The sequence below is a fragment of the Rattus norvegicus genome, chromosome 8, assembly GCF_021556685.1.
Source record: "Rattus norvegicus strain SHRSP/BbbUtx chromosome 8, alternate assembly SHRSP_T2T, whole genome shotgun sequence".
NCBI lineage: Eukaryota > Metazoa > Chordata > Mammalia > Rodentia > Muridae > Rattus > Rattus norvegicus.
The window spans coordinates 127,835,001-127,856,559 of NC_141541.1; the positions used below are offsets into that span (position 1 = coordinate 127,835,001).

General features: G+C 48.5%; 1 protein-coding gene across 13 annotated transcripts in view; it reads left to right on the forward strand.

Moving 5' to 3' along the window:
• The window catches only part of Myrip (myosin VIIA and Rab interacting protein), a 166,712-nt gene that overhangs the window by 113,749 nt on the left and 31,404 nt on the right, over positions 1-21,559 (forward strand). For 7 of the 13 annotated variants that reach the window (XM_087562585.1, NM_182844.3, XM_087562584.1 and 4 more), the window contains 7 exon segments: positions 4,100-4,236; positions 6,717-6,797; positions 9,403-9,500; positions 9,695-9,775; positions 11,843-11,989; positions 13,438-13,591; positions 15,571-16,196. In XM_087562585.1, coding sequence (XP_087418711.1) covers positions 4,100-4,236; positions 6,717-6,797; positions 9,403-9,500; positions 9,695-9,775; positions 11,843-11,989; positions 13,438-13,591; positions 15,571-16,196 — 1,324 coding nt within the window. 13 annotated transcript variants of the gene reach the window in all.

Genomic DNA, 21,559 nt, shown 5'->3' on the forward strand with positions numbered 1-21,559 from the left:
TTCCTGACTATGGATGCAAAGTGTCCAGCTCTCTTTACCTCCCATTGTCTCCCCTGCCGTCCTACACTGATCTGTTCATTATTTCTGACTGTGGATACAAAGTGTCCAGCTGCCTTTAACTCCCGTGGCCATGCCTCCCCTGCCACTGTGGTCTGTATCTTCGCACTGTGAGCCAGAATCAGTCCTTTCTTCCTGAAGGGGCTTTTGTCAGGAATAGTATCCCACAGCTGGAGGAGTTTGCTTTTGTTGGGCTTTGGATATAACCAGGGTGGGTGAGTCAGTCTCGGTTGTTCTTGCTTCTAGCCCTGAGTTTCATTCCCTTGTTGTTCTTTGTCAGCTCCTACTTCTTCACCTTAGCAAGCTGGGTCACATTAATAGCCATTGTCACCTATCACCCGAGCATGACACTTCAAGCCTCCTAGCCACGTATGTCTGCAGATTCACAGTGACACACTCAGAGGCCCTGAGTGCAAGCTGTTCTTTCCCATCTTGAGTCTGTGTATCTCTTGACTTTTCAGAATAGATTGGTCCTTCAGAGCATTTCTGTCATCAGGCTGTAGGAATCTTCCTCTGCAAACACTCAAGTGACAGGTACACCCAAGTGGCAGGCTCTGAATCAACCTCTGGGCTCTTCTGGAGCCGTTGATCTATTTCTAGCTCACCAACCCTCTCACCTGGAAGTGTTCAAAGCCACACTCTCAAGCCTCACTCAGATCTGCTGAGGTAAGGATGCTTGGGAGGGGCCCAGCCAATGGAAATCAGCCAGTCCTGGGGTAGCAGAGTGGATTGCATTTCAGAACTATCAAATGCTAAGAAACACATTAATCATTAGGATGAAACGTAAGAAGCTCGGCGTGTGGGTGTGGTGCATGCTTGTAATCCTAGCACTCGGGAGGTGGAGGCAGGAGGATCTCAAGTTCAAGGCCAGCCTGGGCTACATAAGACATTGTTTCAGAAAAAAAGTAAAAAAAAAGACAATGTAAGACTTGAATGTTGCTTTTCTTTCCAGATTGTTCTTAGCATTTATTTAGCCTTTTAGAAGGCGCTTTGGATACAATTGGTTGGATGCTGATAATAAACAACAAGTTCTGAAGTCAGAAGGACAGAGTACTGTGCTAGCTCACACCGCAGTGTTATGTCAGCCATCACTATTAACCTGATGTGTATTGATCTTTCTCCTTTAAGGGCTTGTAGTAGTTTGAATAAAGAGTGGGCCCACAGAGGCTCATATATTCAAGGCTTAGTCCGAAGATGATAAACTGAGAAGGATTAGGAGGTATGGAGTGGGTGTGGCCTTGGTGAAGTGGGTGTGTCACTGGGGGTGGGCTTTGAGGTTTCAAAAGCCCATGACAGGCCCTGTGTGTGTGTGTGTGTGTGTGTGTGTGTGTGTGTGTGTGTGTGTCTCCCCCCTCTTCTGTCTATGCCTGTCTGTGGATTAGGATGTAAAGCTTTCAGCTACTGCTCTGTCTAAAACTCTAGGTAAACACAGAAAAGAAATGCTTTCTTCTATAAGTTGCCTTGGTCATGGTGGCTCCTCATTGTGGTAGAACAGTGACCATGACTGGACTCAAGAGAAGATTTTTGTTGCTGTTTAGATTTTGATTTGTGTTTTGGGAATCGTGTCATTAGACCTTTGAGGTTCTCACAGGACCTATCCAGGGAATCATCCCAGAATAGGGCTGAGAAGGCAATTGTGTGAGCTGGTGATCAGCAGGTGACAGGCCCAGTCAGGGAGTTCTGGGTTCCTTAGGCCTCTGCTGGCAGAAGGCAGCTGAGACAGTGGCTTGGAGGAATCTCAAGCTGATGCCGATTCTGGGCCTTGGGGCTTCAGTGAAGTCAAAGGCCTTCTAACTGGCTCTTGCCATTGTCTCTATAAGAGAAAGCAACTTGGGGTTTTTTCACCTCCATCTTTCCCTCTAATTCTTTACTTACCCTTTTACGGTTCTTACTGTATACATCCGAAGTCTATAGTTGGTTCATCACCACATTAGACCAGATACGTGCCTCATAAAATTTGGCCCCACATTCACCAATATCTCTATCAAGTAAGTCAATAGCTAGTCGGTCGGTCACACCGGTAATAAATGACAACATGCAGCCCAATGCTAGTCACATTCTGGGGGGACAGGAGCACTTCTTCAACAGTGCAAAGTGATCGCCAGAAATGTTTCCTCTCTTTCTGAGGGACAAATACTACACAGGCCTGCAGACTTCAGTCTCCATTCAGTTAAGCTTGTTTCTGCTTTCTTAACTGTGTGTCATGGACGTGGGCTTGAGACTGGATGTGGGTCTTAAGCGTGGTGTTCTATAATTTTGCCAGAGAAGTAATGTCAATATAATGCCACCATCATGGCGTGCTGCTAAGTGGTGGGTTTTTAAAGGGAAACACTGTGGTTATCTTACATCATTTGGAGAAACTGACTGATTGTAGAGACCTGAGTGTGTGACCAGAGGATTTTGATGTCATTTTAAAATAACTAATGGACATGCATTTGAGAGTTTGATTTCAAATATTATGTTCATCTGTATAGCTATGTGTTAGCCAGTCTGGTTCATTTTCCTTAGAAAAGGGGATGAGGTAAGTTACTGGCTCCGTCTTTTATGGTTAAAGTTTAAAACAAGGTTATCATCCTACTTTTAAAAACACATAGTAAATTTTGTTAGATCCCTAGTCACCAAGCTTTGATTTCCTGTGGAGAATTTTGCTTAAACACAAATTTTACCCAGCTAGGCTGAGAGGATAGTGGGCGGCTGGGGTTGTGCTTCCAGACCACGCCTCTAGGTGGCGATCGTGCTGTTGGTCATCTGGGAAGCAGTGAGATCAGCAGAACTGGAATTGAGCCAAACCTGCCTTACAGACTACACTTTCCCACCAGACCTCTAGGTGGCGCTCGTGCCGCTGGCCCCAGGACTAGCTGTGGAGCAGGAAAATCCGTGGGTCTTCCGTTTGCAAGGTACCTTGTTTTGCTAAAGTGGGGACCTGGGAACACCCGACTTTGTCACTAGCAACTGTGGCAGAGTTCTTTGTAGGCAGCCCCCTGCCTCCTCACAACTGTGCTGTTTAAATCCAGTCAACCCAGGTCAGTCTGGCATTCCTAGGTGAGGTTAGAATGAGATTCCAGTTCTTCCAATGCTGTTTTTGAGCTTGAATTAGGATTCTAGTCTGTCTTGGAATGAAAAGACATGTTTACCAGCAGAGTCATGCCATGTAAACAGAAATTAGAAAAGTGCTCACACGACCAGCTCACTGAAGAGCTACCCATTTGTGGCGTGCTGCTAAGTGGTGGGTTTTTAAAGGGAAACACTGGTTTTCTTACGTTTTTCTTCTGATTCTTTGCTCTGTGGGACTTCCTGTAGCTTCAGCTCTGAACTGAGCAAAAGGCCAAGCTCGAAATAAGACCTCCATGGGAGCTTCTGTGGATCAGACTTCAAGGCACTAACCCAAGGGTGCTGTCCACACTCAGGCCTCATGTTTGTTTGTTCTTTGGTTGAATCTGGAAAAAAGTTTTTTTCCCTTTTCCTTTGGAAATCTTTATATCCTTTTCCTGAGCTTCCCAAGGGGAGTGTGTATTTTTACGTTCACAGTAAGAAACATTACAAAAGCTATCCCTCAAATGGAAGGGCTTTAGAGTCTGTTCTCACAAGACACGAAGGAAATTCCCACTGCCTACACCGTCCATGGCTGCCTTGATCACTGGGAAATAGCCTTCCCATGGTGCTCTACGCTGACTGAAAAGAGACTAGAGCTTTTGATAATACAGTAAGAGCATCAACTCTAAAGCCTACTGCTAAACAGATGTTTCTGTGAGTTAGCTTTTCTGCATTAATAAACCACAGAGAACTTAGTGGCATAAAATAGCAAGCATCCGCTGGCTCGCCGGGTGGATTCGGATGGATCCTGCTTCTCACCGGGGGCCCTGTGCGTCTTTGGCCAGCTGGTGGCTGATAACCTGACTCACCTCTCGGGGCTTGGCCCACCAAAGGTCTCTCTCCCTGAGCAAGTCAGCTTCCCGGTGACAGAAACACCTACCTCCTCCTCGTGGAGGGGGCAGCCGTGGGTTGTCACCACCCTACAGCCTAACTTTTGCTTGTCTAACAGGCTTCTGAGGACGCAGTCTCTGGAGTGGTTCTACAACAACGTGAAGACCCGTTTCAAGCGCTTCGGCAGCGCCAAGGTCCTGAAGAACCTGTACAAGAAGCACCGTCTGGAGAGTGGTGCCTGCTTTGACATCCTAGGTACCACAGTGCCCGCTGCTCTAGGAGGGGTTGGTGGCTGGGAGTAAGAGGAGAGAGAAGACCTGACTTGCAGGTCCTCTCCTCTGGGGTACACACACTTCACAGAGACAGAGAGACTTGTTTAAATAGTAGGTTCTGGAAAGAGGGCAGGCGTCGGGGAGTGGTGCAACATCGTGTCAGATTTTAACTCAGGGTTTTGTTTTGGTGTGTGCAGGTGTACGTGAGTGCGTGTGTGCATGGGTGTGCATGTATGTGTGTGCACTTGGAAGGGAAGGCCAGAGGTCAGCTTCCAGTGTCGAGAGCTATCCACCTTGTTTTTGAGACAGGGCCTTTCTCAGGCATGGAACTCACCAAGTAGACAGAGCAGCTGTCGAGGGAGACCCAGTGATCCACCTGTCTCCACCTCTCCATTATCGCCTCCAACTGCCAGTGATGGGATTGAAGGCATGTGCCTCCATACTTAACTTTTTGTGCTGGGAATTGAACTCAGGACCTCAAAGTTGAGCAGCAAGCACTTTATACTAAGTATCCCTCCAGCTCCAACTCAGGTGCTTTGAACAGTCCTACTGGACTAGACACGTTGAGAGCTTCGAATGCCAAACTATTTTGGCAAATTGTAGGTGTTTTAATTATGGGTTCTTCTACTACAAATCATTTGTGTGTGTTCATGCGTGCAAGCATGCACGTGCACCTATCTATGCACATATATGTGCAAGCATGTTCATGCACCTATCTATGCACATGTATGTGAAGGTCAGAGGAAAGCATGGGTTTTCCTGCCCTGTCTCTCTCTAACTCCCTTGATGCAGAATCTCCCACTGACCTGGAACCAGTCTGCGGCCAGCAAGGCTCACCAATCCTCCTGTCTCCACTGCCCACAGCACTGGAGTTACAAGCACATGTGAGGCCACAGTTAGCTTTTAACACTGGTCCTGGGGGGATTTGCACTCAGGTCCTCAGGCTTGTGCAGCAGTGCTCTGACCACTGAGCAACCTGCCCAGCCCCTAGAAACAACTCTTAACTACCACACCCTGATGACAAACCATTGGAAAGTCATTTCCATATGGAGATAAGAGACCAGATCTATATCCTGAGTCCACACTCCCACTTACTCATGTTCTGAGTTCTGTTTCCCAGACTCGGAATCCTGTGTCCTAGCAAAGTGACAAGCATGTTGGTGTCCTCCTGGAAAGCCCAAAGGACAGACTTTACCTACAAGCTTCATAGAAAGGTGTCTAGCTGAGAAAAGCTGCAGTCATTATGACATCAAATATGATGACTTATCTCAATTCTTTCTCATATTGCGTCTCGGGGACACCTCTGCAGTCGAGAAAGGGGACAGTTAAACCATTAGTTCAGGGTACCTGCTTGGGTAGCTGCCATGCCCATCAAGAAGATGCCACTTCACATAGCAGGGTGCCATCTGTGTGCCCGTTTTCCTGGTCAGGAAGTCAAGGGCTAAAGAGGGTTGTAACATGCTGAAGGTGACACAGCAGGGGATGTGCAGGCCCAGAGACTGGCCTCATGTTTCCCAGTCCTCACCCCACAACTTTGCCCTTCTCCCCACACTACATTCAAAATACTGAACATGGCTGCTGTGTCAGAATACACAAGACCAGGCAACTTGGAAACAGTAGAAGCCTATTTAGCTGGAAGTTTGAGAGGCTGGAAAAGCCCTTCTCTCTCTCTTTCCCTTGCTCTCTTCTCTCTCTCTCTCTCTCTCTCTCTCTCTCTCTCTCTCTCTCTCTCTCTCATGAGTGTGGTGTGTGTGTTTGTGTTTGCTTGAGTGTATGTGCACACACATGTATGTGCACACACATGCATATGCGCAAGTGCAGTGCCTACAAGAATCTAGAAGAAGATATCAGATCCTTTGGAGCTGGAGTTGCAGATTGTTGGGAACTTCCTGATGTGGGTTCTGGGAGTTGGAGATGATGGTTGTGAGCCTCCCGATGCGGTCACTGGGAACTGAACTTGGGTCCTCTGGAAGAGCAGTAAAGCTCTCTTAATCACTGAGCCATCTCTTCAGCCCCCTTGGCAAGGACCTTTTTGCTGTGTTATCCAGAGCAGAAGATAGAAAGGCAGGTCACACATGAAACACCAAGAAAGAAGGGTCGTTCCTAACAAGCCCACTCCTGAATGACTACACTTCCAGGATTCACCGATCAGGGTGGATCCTCCTGGTCTAGTCACTGCTTGTTAAGGCCCACTTCCAAAATCATCGCACTGATTAAAGTTCATCATGAGTTTGGAAAGAAAATATACTCAAGCCATAGCAGGAGATACTGGGAGGAAGTTGGGATATAGTTGCACAAAAACCATTGTGCAGAGAGAAAAACACCAGGCCAAATACTGGATCATTGCAGCATCAGCCCACTCACAAGGCAGGTTCCATCAATGCGGCTGACATACCAGCTCAGTGGCTCAAGCCCATCGTGTTCATCAGAGCCCTCTCATGGCCGTGTTGCTCTGTCCTCTAGGAGGAGGACTGTATGAACCAAACCTGGAGAATGAAGGGAGCATTTCAGGGAGTGACTCCACATTCTACAGGCAGTCGGAAGGTAAGGTCGCTTGACTGACAGCTGCTGAGAAGCTGGGGGGCCCAGAGACTGGATTGGCTAGCCATGATCATAGCCATGCTGTGACGGACCAGTGAGAGCTCTGGAATTGGGAGACAGTAATCAAGCCAGGAACCTGCACTTCCTGTGTGAAACTCTTCCCATAATTTACTAACATTACCTTTTATGCCAACACCCTCATCCAAGAATTACAGAACGCCATCCGAAGCCTTGCTGTCACACGCATGCCCAGTCAAATGCCTGGCCACCATTTGGAAAATGCCTGAGTTCATGGACTCAGTCTGTTTACCAAGGGAGATTAGCCTAGAACCTAGGTCAATGGAGTTACCCACACATGTTTGCTGAGACTGTGCAGCCTGTTATGTGAAAATGCATTGGTGGGAAGATATGGTTAAAGTACATCATATATGTGTCACAACAAAATCTAGTGTTTTGTACAGTTAATATGTATTAGTTATAAAATACTACATCAGGATTGGTAAGATTAGCCTGATGGTCTGAGTTCAATCCCTTGGACCAATGTTAGAAGAAGAAAACTGACTCCCACGAGTTGTCCTCTAACTGCCACACACATGCTATGACATACACACACACATACACACACACACACATATAAATACACATAAATACATAAACACACATGACATATACACACATATGTATATACACAAATACACACAAATACATACACACATACACTCATATACACACATACACACATGCACACACATACAAACACACACATAAATACATAAACACATGTCATATACACACATATGTATATACACAAATACACATACACACAAATACATGTACACATACACTCATACACACACACATATACACACACATGCACATGCATACAAACACACACATAAATACATAAACACATGTCACATAAACACACATACACACACGCACACATACACACACATAAATATATAAACACACATCAGATACACACACATACACACATACAAACACATATACAGTATACACATACACATGACATACATGCATATACACATGCACACATACAAACACATACATGTGTATACACATACACACGGACACACATACATACATGCATATACATATACACACGTACACATGATATTCATGCATACACACATGCACACATATAAGCACACATGCATACATACATATATACATATACATATAAACGCATGCACACATATACACACAGACATACACACACAGAGACAGACACACATACACACATGGTAATTTTAAATAGAATAATTTTAATATATTGAAACCAGTTGGGAGAGAAACATCCATCCCCAGGGAGCCCTTCACGTGGTGGCAACTTGCACTTTACATGTTCTCCTCATGGGCTCTTCTTATTAAAGCTTACATTAAGTGTGTTCAGACGGCCAGACCTTATACATCCTCTACCTGAGATGGTGAGATACATCCACCATAGCCGGGTTTCTCTCAGAGAATTCATCATATTTCCCAAATCCCCCGTTCTGGCCACATTGGTGTCTCTGGGAGTCTAACGAGCTCAGCTAGTGATTAATGAATGAGTCAATGCGTTCACACTTTGTCTCACTTCACAGATAACTTCCAGCAGCTCCCAGGAGACCAGCATATGCTAATCACACAAGACAACAGCAGATTAAAATTAGAGAGAGGCACAGACACCGTCCTTTTCAGACCCGAGATCCCATGGCTGATATAGCATGGACTCTGAGGCAGTCAGTGAGTGTGCTGCTGAATGGCTCTGTGATCCCAGTTACTCCAGGGCTATGTCAGGAGGATCATGAGTTCAAAGCCAGCATAGCCAGTACAGCCAAGACTCTAGAGATGGAAACACAGGGGGTGGGGTGAGGGGTGTACTCACCACACAAGTGTGGCTTTCTGGGTTCAGTCTCCCTCACCCACATAAAAAGCAGAGTGCAGCAGTGTATGTGTGCAGTCCACTTTAAAAGGTCACGTGGGCTTGCCTTCACTGTGCTAAAGGATTTTCTCAGCAGTACTGAATGCCAATGGTAACCCTCTACTGTTTGTCAAATTACCGAGCTGGTCTGAAATTCACAGATCCGTCTATGTAGTGTGGTCACAGAGTATGGCGCTGGATTACCGTAGTGGTTACCGCCGTGAACTCCCAGCTGAGTCCCACATGTTTCCTACTCAGACTTGTCACAGATGCTGACGTATGCCCTCACTGTTTGCTTTAAGCCATGACCACAGCCTAGTGGCTCTGGGACATTTAACCATTGTCATTTAACCATTTTTATCTATGTCATCACAGTGGTAGAGTGTGCAAGAGGGGACTTATGCTGCCTAAGAACATGGACAGAGAAACATTATTGTCTGACAGCCCCCTGGAACCATCTTGGTTACTCAGTGAGAGACCGGAAGGCAGAGAAGGGACTGGAGAGGGAAGACTCAGAGAACCACAGGGTGTAGGATATGAGGGATGGTGAGAGGCAGTAGGGAGATCAGTGAGCTCATGTCCTATCCTGAGCAGCTAGAGAGTGTCCTGGGACCCCAAGGGTTGAAAGCAGAAACGTAGCCCAGGGGACAGTTGTGACTTGTCTTGTGTTCTGTCCTTTCCTAGGACACAGCATGATGGACACCTTGGCTGTTGCCCTACAAGTGGCAGAAGAAGCCATTGAAGAGGCCATTTCTAAAGCAGAATCCCAGAGGGACAGCCTGGTAGGACCTCCTTCTGTATGGTGGGAGGCGACAAGGTAGCAACATCCTGGCTATCAGGATCAAGTGCCGATGGTCTGGGGTCAATGGTTGGGGGTCATGTCAGCCTTAAGTAAGGCTGTGTGTAACCCCTCTCTACTGTTGCCGGGACCTGTGTGACAATGAGCCCATGCCCCTTCATTCTCTTCCTTCCACAGGACAAACAGAACGAGGCCAGCTACCTGCGGGACCACAGGCAAGAGCTGGCGGAGGAGCTGGCCGGCACCATCCTGCAGAGGGTAGGACAATTCAAACCAGCCTCTGGGGAGCTGGAGAGGAGACTCAGAATGGGCTCATTTGCTGATGCTGTGACGAAAGTTAAGGGGGCATAAGTTAAGCCACGGGCTCCATCCTGTCTGCTGTCCTTGCTCTCCTCACATTCACATTCACTGGCTTGGCAGGACTCAAGCCCGGAGGGAGGCTGGGGGAGGGTATAGGTCCTGTGAGCACGATGACCCCTAGAGGCACCTGATGAAGGGCTGTCAGGAAGGCGTCTTGAAAGACTTCAGCCTTCATTTTCAGTCACAGCGACCCCACAGCCCCATTCACACAGCAAGGACACTCCTCGGTCCTGAAGACACCCAGAAGTCTCATCCAGTCATGGGTCAAGAGACGTTGATAGGGCCACGTGCCCTTGAGCCCAGCGTGGGATGTTAGAAGGAAGGGCATAGCACAGGCTACCCTGCAGAAGAGAGGAGAATCCAGTCTCTCAACTATCCCCAGCAATTCCACAAGCCAGAAAGCAAATGCAGCTATACCCTGCCCCAAAATGGGGGCAGTGCCTCGACCAGGCCACGTCTGCACCTTGGCTGGCACCTTCTTTCTCCCCTGCCCTTTCCTCATGGCTCTGTGGTCTAAAAGTCCACCGAGGGCTAAGAGATCTCTCAGCTCGGTAAAATGTTTGCTGTACATGGCTTCTGCTTTCCGTCCCGGGGGAATGTGCGTGGGTCCCTGGGGTTCACTGGCTGGCCAGCCTAGTCCCAAATCCAGGCTCAATATGAGACCCTGTCTGAAATAAAAAGTGGAGAAAGGCTGAGGAAGGCACCCAAGGTTGACCTCTGGCCTCCACACATGTGTGAACACACAGACATGCAAACACTCACTCACTGAAGGATTCTGTCTTGGTGCCTTGCCCTTTTTCTCAGCTGTCTTGTCTGTAAAAGGTAGGGGCCCGGGGGAATCTGTTCCGACAGGAGCACTCACTGCACAGGGCTATACCAGCACAGCTGATGGCCACTCCCCAAGGCTTCCAGGCCTTCCTCAAGTCAGGGCCTAAATCCAGAGGCACCAGGGCTCATGCGCTGCCCTGTGGCTTTAGCTGATGTGTGACTCTTTCTGGACCAGCATCAGATGGGGAGACCGGCAGCGAGCATTTCTCAGAGTTACTCCGGGGAATAGCAGGCACAGGGTCTCTGTAGTCCCCAGCATGGAGTGTAATGCAAAGTGAGGAACTGTGGATATCAGAAAGGCTCCACAAGCCTTTCCCCGTAGCCAAGGACCCAACATATGTGGGGGAAGGGTTTCCAGAAGGTTCCACAAAGGGCAGTTTGACCTTCCTGTACCAAGCAGTGGGCTGAGTCCTCATGGACCAAAAGAAGCACTCCAGCTTAACCACTGGTCTTCCGCCGTCCCCGAAGCCCGAGTCCCTTCCTACATCTGTCATTTGAGCATCATCTTCCTGCTACCTCATCCATGTACCCACACGGTTACACCGGTGACAGCTGCATCTTTACTTAACCCATAGATCTTTTTCTCAGTATCGTTCCCCAGACAGTAAGCCCAGCAGCTGTTTTAATAGCACGTGTCACGTCAGTTACCATGAATGATTTGAAGATGATCCGGCACGGACTGGGTGATGTACATAGGTCCTCTAAGCAAACACACCATTCAAACCTACCTCAGGTACCATTCCTCAAGCTCCGTCCATCTTGATTTTGTTATATGGTCTCTCACTGAGACCTGGGACCACAGATTAGGCTAAGATGGCTGGCCAGCGAGCCTCAGGAGATCCTCCTGTTCATGCCTGCCTGGCACTAGAATTCTAACCTTGAACCACTATGCCTACCATTCTTGCAAGGACTCTGGAGCTTGAACACAGCAAGCACTTTAGCAAGGAGGCTGATTCCCAGAGCCAGTCCCCTGCAAATGGAGGGTGTGGTTGCATTTGTCAGAGACAGAGGCTGTCGGTCATTGATACACTGTGCCACTGCAACACAAGGCGGAGCTGAAACATTGGCTCTAACTAAACTTCTGAGGAAAAACATCCCAAAGGTGATCCCTCCGGAACTTGTCCCCCATTCCCCCAGATTATAAGAAAACAGAAGGATAAAGCTGACCTGCATGCTGAGGAGGAGGAGCCAGAGTGTACCCGGCCCCAGAGTGGCGGTGTGAAGGCCAGGGGTGAGGGGACTGCAGCCCCTCCAGGACGACACAAAGCACGTGCTGCCCTCTGGGTAAGTCACCACAGCACTGCCGCCCCACACAGGTCCTGCATACCTGTGGCTCAGAGCCAGTGAAATGGGGGAAGCACATTGTGCCATCTGCAGTTGAGTGTGCTCTCTGGGTCCTAGAGGAGGCTGGGAATGTGCAAGAGGAGCAGGGCAGGTACAGGGGAGAGCGAGAAGCTGAGGGAAAGTGCAGGTGTCTGGGGAGTTTTTACATTGAGACCAATTTAGGAAAAATGAAGATGTCCATAGTGTGTGTGTGTGTGTGTGTGTGTGTGTGTGTGTGTGTGTGTGTGTAGACAGGTGTGCATGTCTGTGCAAGTATACATGTATGTGTACTGATGTGCTGGTATGCAGGTTTGTGTGTCTGTGTGCAGGTGTGAATGTGTGTATGTGAGTGTGTGTGTACCTGTGTACAGGTATGAATGTGTGTACCTGTGTACAGGTGTGAGTGTGTGTGTGTACCTGTGTACAGGTATATATCTGTGTGCACCTGCATACAGGTGTACATGTGTTTGTACCTGTGTGCAGATATGAATGTGTGTGATAGGTATGCATGTGTGTGCATGTCTGCAGGTGTGTATGTATGTGTCTGTACTTGTGTGCAGGTGTGTGTGTAGGAGCCAGAGGCCAACCTCAGGTGTCAAGCACAGTCAACTTTGATTTTTTGAGATGGGGTCTCCCTCTGGTCCGGAATTCACCAATTCAGCCAAGCCAGCTGCCAATCCCCGGGGACCCTTCTGTTCCTACCTTACCAATGCTGGGATTATGAGTGTGCTCTGCTTTGTCCAGCTTTTAAATGTGGGTTCTGGGATTCAAACTCAGGTCTTTGCACTGTCAAGGCAAGAGCAATCTTGCCTTGTGCAGACTCTACATGCTCACACCAGTGCAGAACTGAGACCCTAGCATTGAGGAAACAGAGCCTTTGAAGAGTTAAACCCCCAGGTTCCGATGCAGGAGCAACTGATTTGACCCCCTCATTAGCTACTGCCTTCAAATCTCTCCTCGTCCAGGTCTCATTGCGTTCCTGAGCTGTGGGCTCAGACCTCTCAGGCCCTCCAAACTCCCTCTAACCTAGCTCCTCCAGTTGGGCCCACTCTTTTGTCTCCCACAGATGCTTGTGTGGGTAAAAACTGAAAGAAAGCAGAGGCCACGGGTGGGAAGGAAAGAGTCAAAGTAGTGAGACAGCAGGATAGTGAAGTAACCCTCCCACTTGCTGGTAAGCACAGGAGGCCCCAAGGCTGAGTAAAGACATTGCTGCAGTGCCACCTGCTGGAAGCAGTTGGAAGCAGGTGGCTGGGGCCTCTTCCTGTTGAGGATTTAGCAAAATCACAGATGACTCCTTGACCACCCCTATGCCCTCCCTATGTTGTTGATCGACATCATCGAAACTGTTCCAGATTCTAGCCACACAGCCCGGGGCTGTGTTTAACGCTCACGCCTCCCTCTTTCCACAGCGGTCCCAGTCTGCGTTCTCCTTCACTACTGAAGACACTCTGAAGACCTCTTCAGCAGAGGCTGCTCCAAGGCAGCCCAAGGACCGTGCCCAGCGTCTGCTGGAGGAGTCTGCTCTGCCCAGCTGGAGGAGCATGGACGGACTAGACGGGAAAAGTAATGGTTTTGTTATTGGTGGTGGTGGTGGTGGTGGTGGTGGTGGTGGTGGTGGTGGTGGTGGGTTTTTTGTTTGTTTGTTTGTTTGTTTGGTTGGTTGGTTGGTTGGTTGTTGGTTTGATTTGGTTTTGTTGAGACAATACCTCATGGAGCCTAGGCTGGCTCCCAACTCCCTAAATAGCCAAGGATGGCCTTGAATACTCAATCCTCCTGCCTCCACTTCTAAATGCTGAGGTTATAGGTGTGTACCACCATTCCCTGCCTCCAAGCGGGTTTCACAAGTGCTATTTGGAGTCTTGCTAGCTATGATCACATGACCGTCAGCTCCTCCTCCCATGTGTGCGTGTGTGTGTGTGTGTGTGTGTGTGTGTGTGTGTGTGTGTGTGTGTCTGATAGGTAGTTAGCTGTCTACCTCAGTACAGCTTGGAATGTATTGTGGTTCAATTGTGCCTATGGTCTTCCTGCTTGCTCTAGAATGTTCTCCCTCTCCCTTAGGGGCTAGAACTCACATCAACAGCTTGCACAGTCTCACTAAACGAAGAGGTTGGAATTAGCTCAGCTACTTTCCCAAGCTCTCCTGCCATGGCTGTGACCATGAAAATAGAAGCCAGGGACCATGAAGCCCTACACTTGGGGGGTCTCTTCCTCACCTGATAAATACATATGTACAGCAGAACACGGACCCACGTGCCGTTACATGCAGCAGCTGTTGTTGGTACTCACCACCTGTTGTAGGCCAGACCCAGATCCCTGCCCTGAATAGCAACAATACTTAACCACAAAGTGGCCACCCTAGGAGTAAACATTTGAAGACTAGCTGACAGTTCCTCTCTATAACTAGCCAACAGTCTATGAGCAAAATCCACCCTGTGTGAAGAACGGGAAATGTCAACTATCTGTTAATCTAAGGATGTTCTGTGAGAGGTCACTTTCCTGTTAGCCCACTCTCGCCTGATGGGTGAAGCCTGCGCAGCTTCAATGCTCAGCAACGAGTGCTCTGTCTGTGTGGTTTCAGGGTTTCCGTTAAGTGTCTTTTATTCCTAGATTCACCATTCCGATACCCAGATGCTCACTTCCCTGCTTCTCCCATGTCCCCTTTCTCCCACATCCCCAGCTTCTCCCATGTCCCCCTTTCTCCCATGTCCCCCCTTCTCCCATGTCCCCAGCTCTCCCATGTCCCCCCTTCTCCCATGTCCCCTTTCTCCCACATCCCCAGCTTCTCCCATGTCCCCAGCTTCTCCCACGTCCCCAGCTTCTCCCACGTCTCCAGCTTCTCCCATGTCCCCAGCTTCTCCCATGTCCCCAGCTTCTCCCATGTCCCCCGCTTCTCCCACGTCCCCAGCTTCTCCCACATCCCCTGCTTCTCCCACATCCCTCGTTTCTCCCATGTCCCCCTGATTCTCCCACTTTCCTCCCAGCTTCTCCCACTTTCCTCTCACTTCCCTACCTTTGGAAGAGTAGTCAGTGCTCTTAACCACTTAGCCATCTCTCCGGCCCTCAATAATATTTCTACAAAGCAAGCGTGAGGTCAGCCTAGAATACAGAAGACCCTCCCTCCGCAGCCATCAACTGCCAAAAGCTCCCTGCTAGGGCTGGGACCTTAGGAGCCCCTCTCCCATCTGCACTGTTAATTTCACAGACTCCATACTGTGGAGGTGTCAGGGAGGAAGCCACAGCTCTGTGAGCTGACATGTGCAACAGCTGTGCCTCACCCAGAAGTCAACTCTCATTAACAGTTCTCCGCCCCAGCCTCTATCTCTTAAAGCCTCTCTGTCCCCTCTCCCATGATGTCCCTTGAGCCTTGGATGGGAGAAATCCACACTGATGATACCGTGTACAGTTGGGTACTCTTAATGTCCTGTGAGTCCCTGGTCGCCTACGGGGGTCACCCAATCTCACGGGAACCTCGTGGGAGATCCCAGCTTGTTCCTGCAGTGATGATGGACCCCTCTGGTTTCTTTCTCACCTCTACCCCGCAGATCTGGTCCCACTCCTGCAGAGCCCCGACGGGAACTGGATGACTTTGAAGGACAGTAGTAGACAGCCCCCAACCCGCCTGCTGGCCAAGCCGAAGAGTAGGACCTTTCAGGCCCTGGAGGTGGCGTCCAGTGTGGCATCTGCCTATGATGAGTTAGGTTCTGACAGTGAGGAAGACTTTGATTACAGCGAAGCCTTGAGTAAACTGCGTCCACCATCCCAGGGCAGGCTCAAGCAACCCCAGCCTCAGCCTGCACAGGCCCAGAGTTCCGGCCAAGGTCCCTTAGCCACCTCTCCCTCAAACCCTGAGGCCATGTGCTCGGATTCAGAGACATCCTCCACTAGCTCATCTCGGGAAGCCGGCTGTCGGGCTAAGCTCCTCTGGCTGCAGAGGAAGGCCCCCAAGAACCCCTCAGCAGAGAAGACGCACCTCCAGGGAGAGCTGGATGTCAATTTCAACCCTCAGGCAGCCGGTGGAGAGACTTCCGACAGCAGTGATCCAGAGGAGACCCTCCACACTGCAGACCGCCGGGCCAGGAGGTGGAGAAGGGCCCGGGTGGGCCCAGAGGAGTCAAACAGGGGTCTGCCTTCACCCAGTGCCTATCCGCCGGCTCTGCACACAGCTCAGGTAAAGAAACCTGCAGGCACAAACGCACTTTGAAAGTAGGATGACCCTTTTCCACAGGGGGTGCCCTAGAGAGCTGGGTCTGGGCTCTGTTATCTAAGATTCTACTGGTCCCGCTGCCAGGCAGCCGAGAGGCCCGTCAGGTCCCATCAACCTCAGTGGCTCTGAGTCCTTGTATTAGATTTTTCTTTTCACTGTGAACAAACACTGACAAAACTCGCCCTGAGTTGTCACTTGGGCTCACCTCTCTGGAGCCTTTGTGTGGGTGCTGTGTCCCTTGAGCTTGACCAGAATATGTTGATGGCAGGGGCAGGTGGTAGGGAGCTCTTCTTTGGTTCATGGTGGACAGAACAATGAGAAAGGGAACACGGGAGAGGGCTAGGGGAGGGCTGGAGGGAAGGCTTGGTTGGAAAAGGCCTCATTGTGTAGCTTGAAGACCCAAGTTCAATCACCACCTACAGAAAAAGCGCAGCATAGTGGCACACGCTTGCTATTCCAGTGCTGGGAGGACAAAGACAGGGGACTCCCCACAATCCCAGCCACAGCCTACTCAGTGAGCCTCAGGCCAGGGAGAACTTGTCTAAAAGAAAAAAAGAAAGGTGGATGCCACCTGAGGAACAACATCTGTTAATCTCTGGCCTCCACATTTTCAACATATACACACACCCTCACACGCACACACACACAACCATGCACACATGTTCACACACACACAAACTAGCTAATTATTAATGTTTTAAAAAATTAATACGGGGGGGATTGGGGATTTAGCTCAGTGGTAGAGAGCTTGCCTAGCAAGCGCAAGGCCCTGGGTTCGGTCCCCAGCTCTGAAAAAAAAAAAAAAGAAAGAAAAAAGAAAACAAAAAATTAAGACAGGGATGGAGAGATGGCTCAGTGGTTAAGAGTACTGGCTGTTCTTCCCGAGGTCCTGAGTTCAATTCCCAGAAACCACATGGTGGCTCACAACCATCTGTAATGGGATCTGGTGCCCTCTTCTGGTGCGTCTGAAGACAGCAACAGTGTACTCATATACATTAAATAAATAAATAAATAAATAAATAAATAAATAAATAAATAAATAAATAAATAAATCTTTTAAAAAAATTTAAGGCAAGGTCTATAGCCAAGGAGGATCCCTAATCGTTACATGATTCAAAACGGGTGCCCAAGGCTTCTTGTTTGCTAAAAAGAGGCTTCAGACTCACGTGCAGGCACCGGCCTTTGAATGGCACTTGTCACGGTGAGACTTCGTTTTACTGCGATAAAGCACCATGACCAAAAGCAGTATGAGGGGAAAGGGGGGAGCTCTGTCCACTTACAACTCTCGGGTCATGCTATGTCAGTGAGGAAAGTCGTGGCCAGAGCTCAGACGGAAGGAATATAGAGGCAGGGACTGAGGCAGAGGCCATGGAGGGTGCTGGCTTGCTCCTCATGGCTTGTTCACCCTGCTTCCTCATACAACCTAGGACCACTGGCCCAGGAGTGGCAGGCACAGCGAGCCGGGCCCACCCACATCAATCATTAACCCAGACAATGTGCCCTGTCCACAGGGCAGTCTAGAGAGTGATTTTCTCAACGGAGGTTCCCTCCTCCCAGATGATCTAGCCTGTGTCAAGGTGACAAAATAAAGCCAATGTTCTGCCCCGGTGACCAGAACAGCAGCAGGTAGGGAGGAGCCAGAGGCTAGCTAGAGGTGCCTGTTACCTCTCTTGTCTCTCCATCCCTGGGAAGGACCTTGAGCAAGTAGCAGTACCTTCTTATGCCCACTAGGGGGAGATGCTGCTATGTTGTCTGGGTGTTCGAACCTTTAGTTTCCTTTCATAGGGCGGTTCTCATCTCTGCCTCTTCCCAAACACACACACACCCAGGTTGAAATAAAATAAAAATTACATATTTAGACCATTGCTTCAGAAAATATAAATAAATTAACATAAGACAAAGCAAATGACCTACAATATAGAGATATTACATATTTATGTTTTTTTAAATATTGTATTATAATATATACAAAACCATAATATACAAATGTTCAAGCATTCCAATGGCATTTCCTGCCAGGCATGGTAGCACGTGCCAATGATCCCAGTACTCCAGGGGCAAGAGGATAATATATTGGAGGCTAGCCTAGACTACATAATAAGATACACACACACACACACACACACACACACACACACACACACACCAAAACAGACAGGGCTGAAGAGAAGAGCACTTGGACTTAGTTCCCAGCACCCACATCAGGCCGCTGTCAGGTGCTCGTAACTCCATTCCCAGAAGACCTGACATCCTCTTTCTGTGCACCAAGGGCACATGCACACACGTGGTGCACACAGAGTCACAAATAATTTAAAATAGAATAAAAATGAACAAATTAGCTCCATGTCACCCCCACTCCAAATGACTGAGGGTGCGTTTTGTGTGAGGCTATTTTCTTAGTTTGTGTTTCTGTTGCCGTGATGAAACACCGTGACCGAAAGAAAACTGGGGCGGCAGAAAGTGTTTTATTTGGCTTACACTTCCACATCCCTGCTCATCATTGAAGGAAGTCAGGACAGGAACTCAAGCAGGGCAGGAGTCTGGGGGCAGGAGCTGATGCAGAGGCCATGGAGGGGTGCTGCTTACTGGCTTGCTCACCTGGTTTGCTCAGCCTGCTTTCTTATAGAACCCAGCACCACCAGCCCAGGGATGGCGCCACCCACAATGGGCTGGTCCATCACCCATCAATCACTAATTAAGAAGCCGCCTTACAGACTTGCCAGCAGTCCCATGTTATGGAGACCTCTTCTCAACCAAGGTTCCTGTTTTCAGATGACTTTTGCTTGTGTTGAGTTGACATAAAACTATCTTTGTATGTTCATATGCATGCAGTAAACTTAAGACTAAATCGGCAACTCTGTCTGGCATCATGCTGTCTGTCCATCTTCTTCTGCTTCTCTCTAACTCTCAACTATAAGTGATACAGAGAGGCTGGCCCACACCCCTCTGGGCATTCCAAGTGCCAAAGCTTCCAGGAAGCATCATACCAAGAGCAGGGTGTCAGCTCACCCAGAATGCAGGCAATGAAGAAAATGTAAAAGCAGGATGTAGGGAGATGGCTTAGTGGGTAAAGTGCTTGCCATGTGCCCAAGCCTCATTCTGGGACACATGTAAAAACTCAGGCGTGACGGTGCAGATTTGGAATCCCTGTGCTAATGGGGCAGAGACAGATCACTGGGCTCACTCGCCAGAATGCCTGGCCTGCTAGCAGGCTCCAGGTCAATGGGAGACCCCAGCCCCCCTCTTACAACACACACACACACACACACACACACACATTTAAAACAGCAATAAACACATTAAAAGTCTTTTGGAAAGATTATTTTCTTAATTATCTTATTTAATTAGGTGTGTGTGTATGTGTATGTATGTATGTATGGGTTTGTACATGTGAGCACGGTAGCCAGACACAGTTGTTGAGAACCAGATTCATGTCCTCTTCAAGAGCAGAAAGTGCTCTTCATCCCTGCACACCTCTGCAGTCCCCAACTGCTGTCTTTGTGTCAAGGCCTCCTGCCATTCACAGACTGACGAATTCCAGTGGACCTGCTCCGGTGCCTGACTCATCCTTGTCCCAAAGCGACGGATGTGTAAAGTGTCTGTGCTTCCAGACTGTAGACAGGCCCACAGAGTGTCGCTGTGCAGACTTTAAAGGGCTGTCAAATTAGGCTCTCAGACCTCGTAGCTATTTACATAGCTGCAACAGCGTATGTGTGCATTTCGCGCTTGTCAACGATCGTCATTGGCAGCCTGTTTCGTTCAATTCATGCCAATTCCATGTGAGGGGGAAAAACAAAACACAAAAAGCAAAACTTTTCTGGTTAACATTTGTGTGGTTGTCACTGAGATTGTTTCTTCCCTCGTTGTAAAACTGTTCCCATTTTTTTTCTCCCATGAAAAGTATGCTATGTTTTACCTGTCCCCTCTCTCTGCTATTTATCCTATATTTTAGTTTTGAGCCTTGCCTGGCCTGGAACTCACTGTGTTAGACCAGGATGGCTTCAAACTCACAGATTTCCTCCTGCCTTGCCTCCCAAACGCTGAGATTAAAGGCATATGCCCCAGGCCTGGCTTCAGTACATTTTACATATAAATGTCTTTCTTATTAGCAATGGTTAGGTGGGGTTTGGTACAGACTTCAGTTGGCAGAGTGTTTGCCTGGCGTGCTTAAGGAACAGGGCTCGATTCCCAGCACCACAGAAGCCAGGCAATGCCAGCACTTGGTAAGTAAAGGCAGGAGGTTCAAGTGTGGGATGTCATCCTCAGCTACATAGTGAGTTGAGTTCTAGGCTAGCCTGGGCTACATGAGACCCTGCTAATTGTCTGCTTTATCATTTGATTATTCAATGACATTACTTCTCAAGCTTAGGCTTTTTCATGATGCTTTGCGAGTTTGTATTTTCCATCGAGACCCACATAGACTTTGCTTGTCTGGGCATGAAGTAAACGCTACCCCCCCCCACCTTATTTGACTCTAAATCATTCCTAAGTCATCTACAATGTATCAGCTGGTGGTCATGCCTTCTTTACACATGAAGTTTACTTTGTTGCCATGTTCTTTGTTCGCTCCCTGTGACAGATCTTACTGTTTTCATTATAAATACAGTGCATGTTGCTATCTGGTGAACCTTCCCTCCCCCACCCCTTCTACCCCTCCTGCCATCCCTTCTCCCCTCCTTCATCCTTCTCCCCTCACCTCCTTTTTATCCCTTCTTCCCTCACCTCCCCCACTCCTCCCCTCCCCACCCTTGTTACTTTGGTTGATACATCATTTTCTAAAACTCTCTTGGCATCTTCCAAACCTTTACTCATATAATTGCTCTCTTAAAATCTGTTCAGTTTGCAAAAACACACAAATTGTATTGGGTTGTGCTGAATGTATGCATATACTTGGGAATAATTTATGGCTTTGTAAAACCGAGCTTTTCCATCCAGGACTGTCCAGCACTTGTAAAGGCTTTAGATTTTTGTTCAAACCCCCTCATGCTTTTCCTGTTAAGTAATTTTTAATTTACATTTTAATGATGCTGTAAGTGAGAGTTTCTCACGTGTTCCGATCAGCGCCTCTCAAAGGGGCACTGGCTTTGTTTATGCTGTATAACTTAGCGCTCTAATGGATCTTTTGTTAATTCTGCTAGTCTTTCATGTGGCGTTCTTAGCTATTCTAATTATCTACAAATAACGAACTCCTGTGTACTAACAAGTGCTCTGCCACAGAGCTAACCCCCTCCTCTTCTAGTCTCCCTCCTCCTCCTCCTCCTCCTCCTCCTCCTCCTCCTCCTCCCCCTCCTCCTCCTCCTCTTCCTCAGCATCTTTGCTTTGGAAAC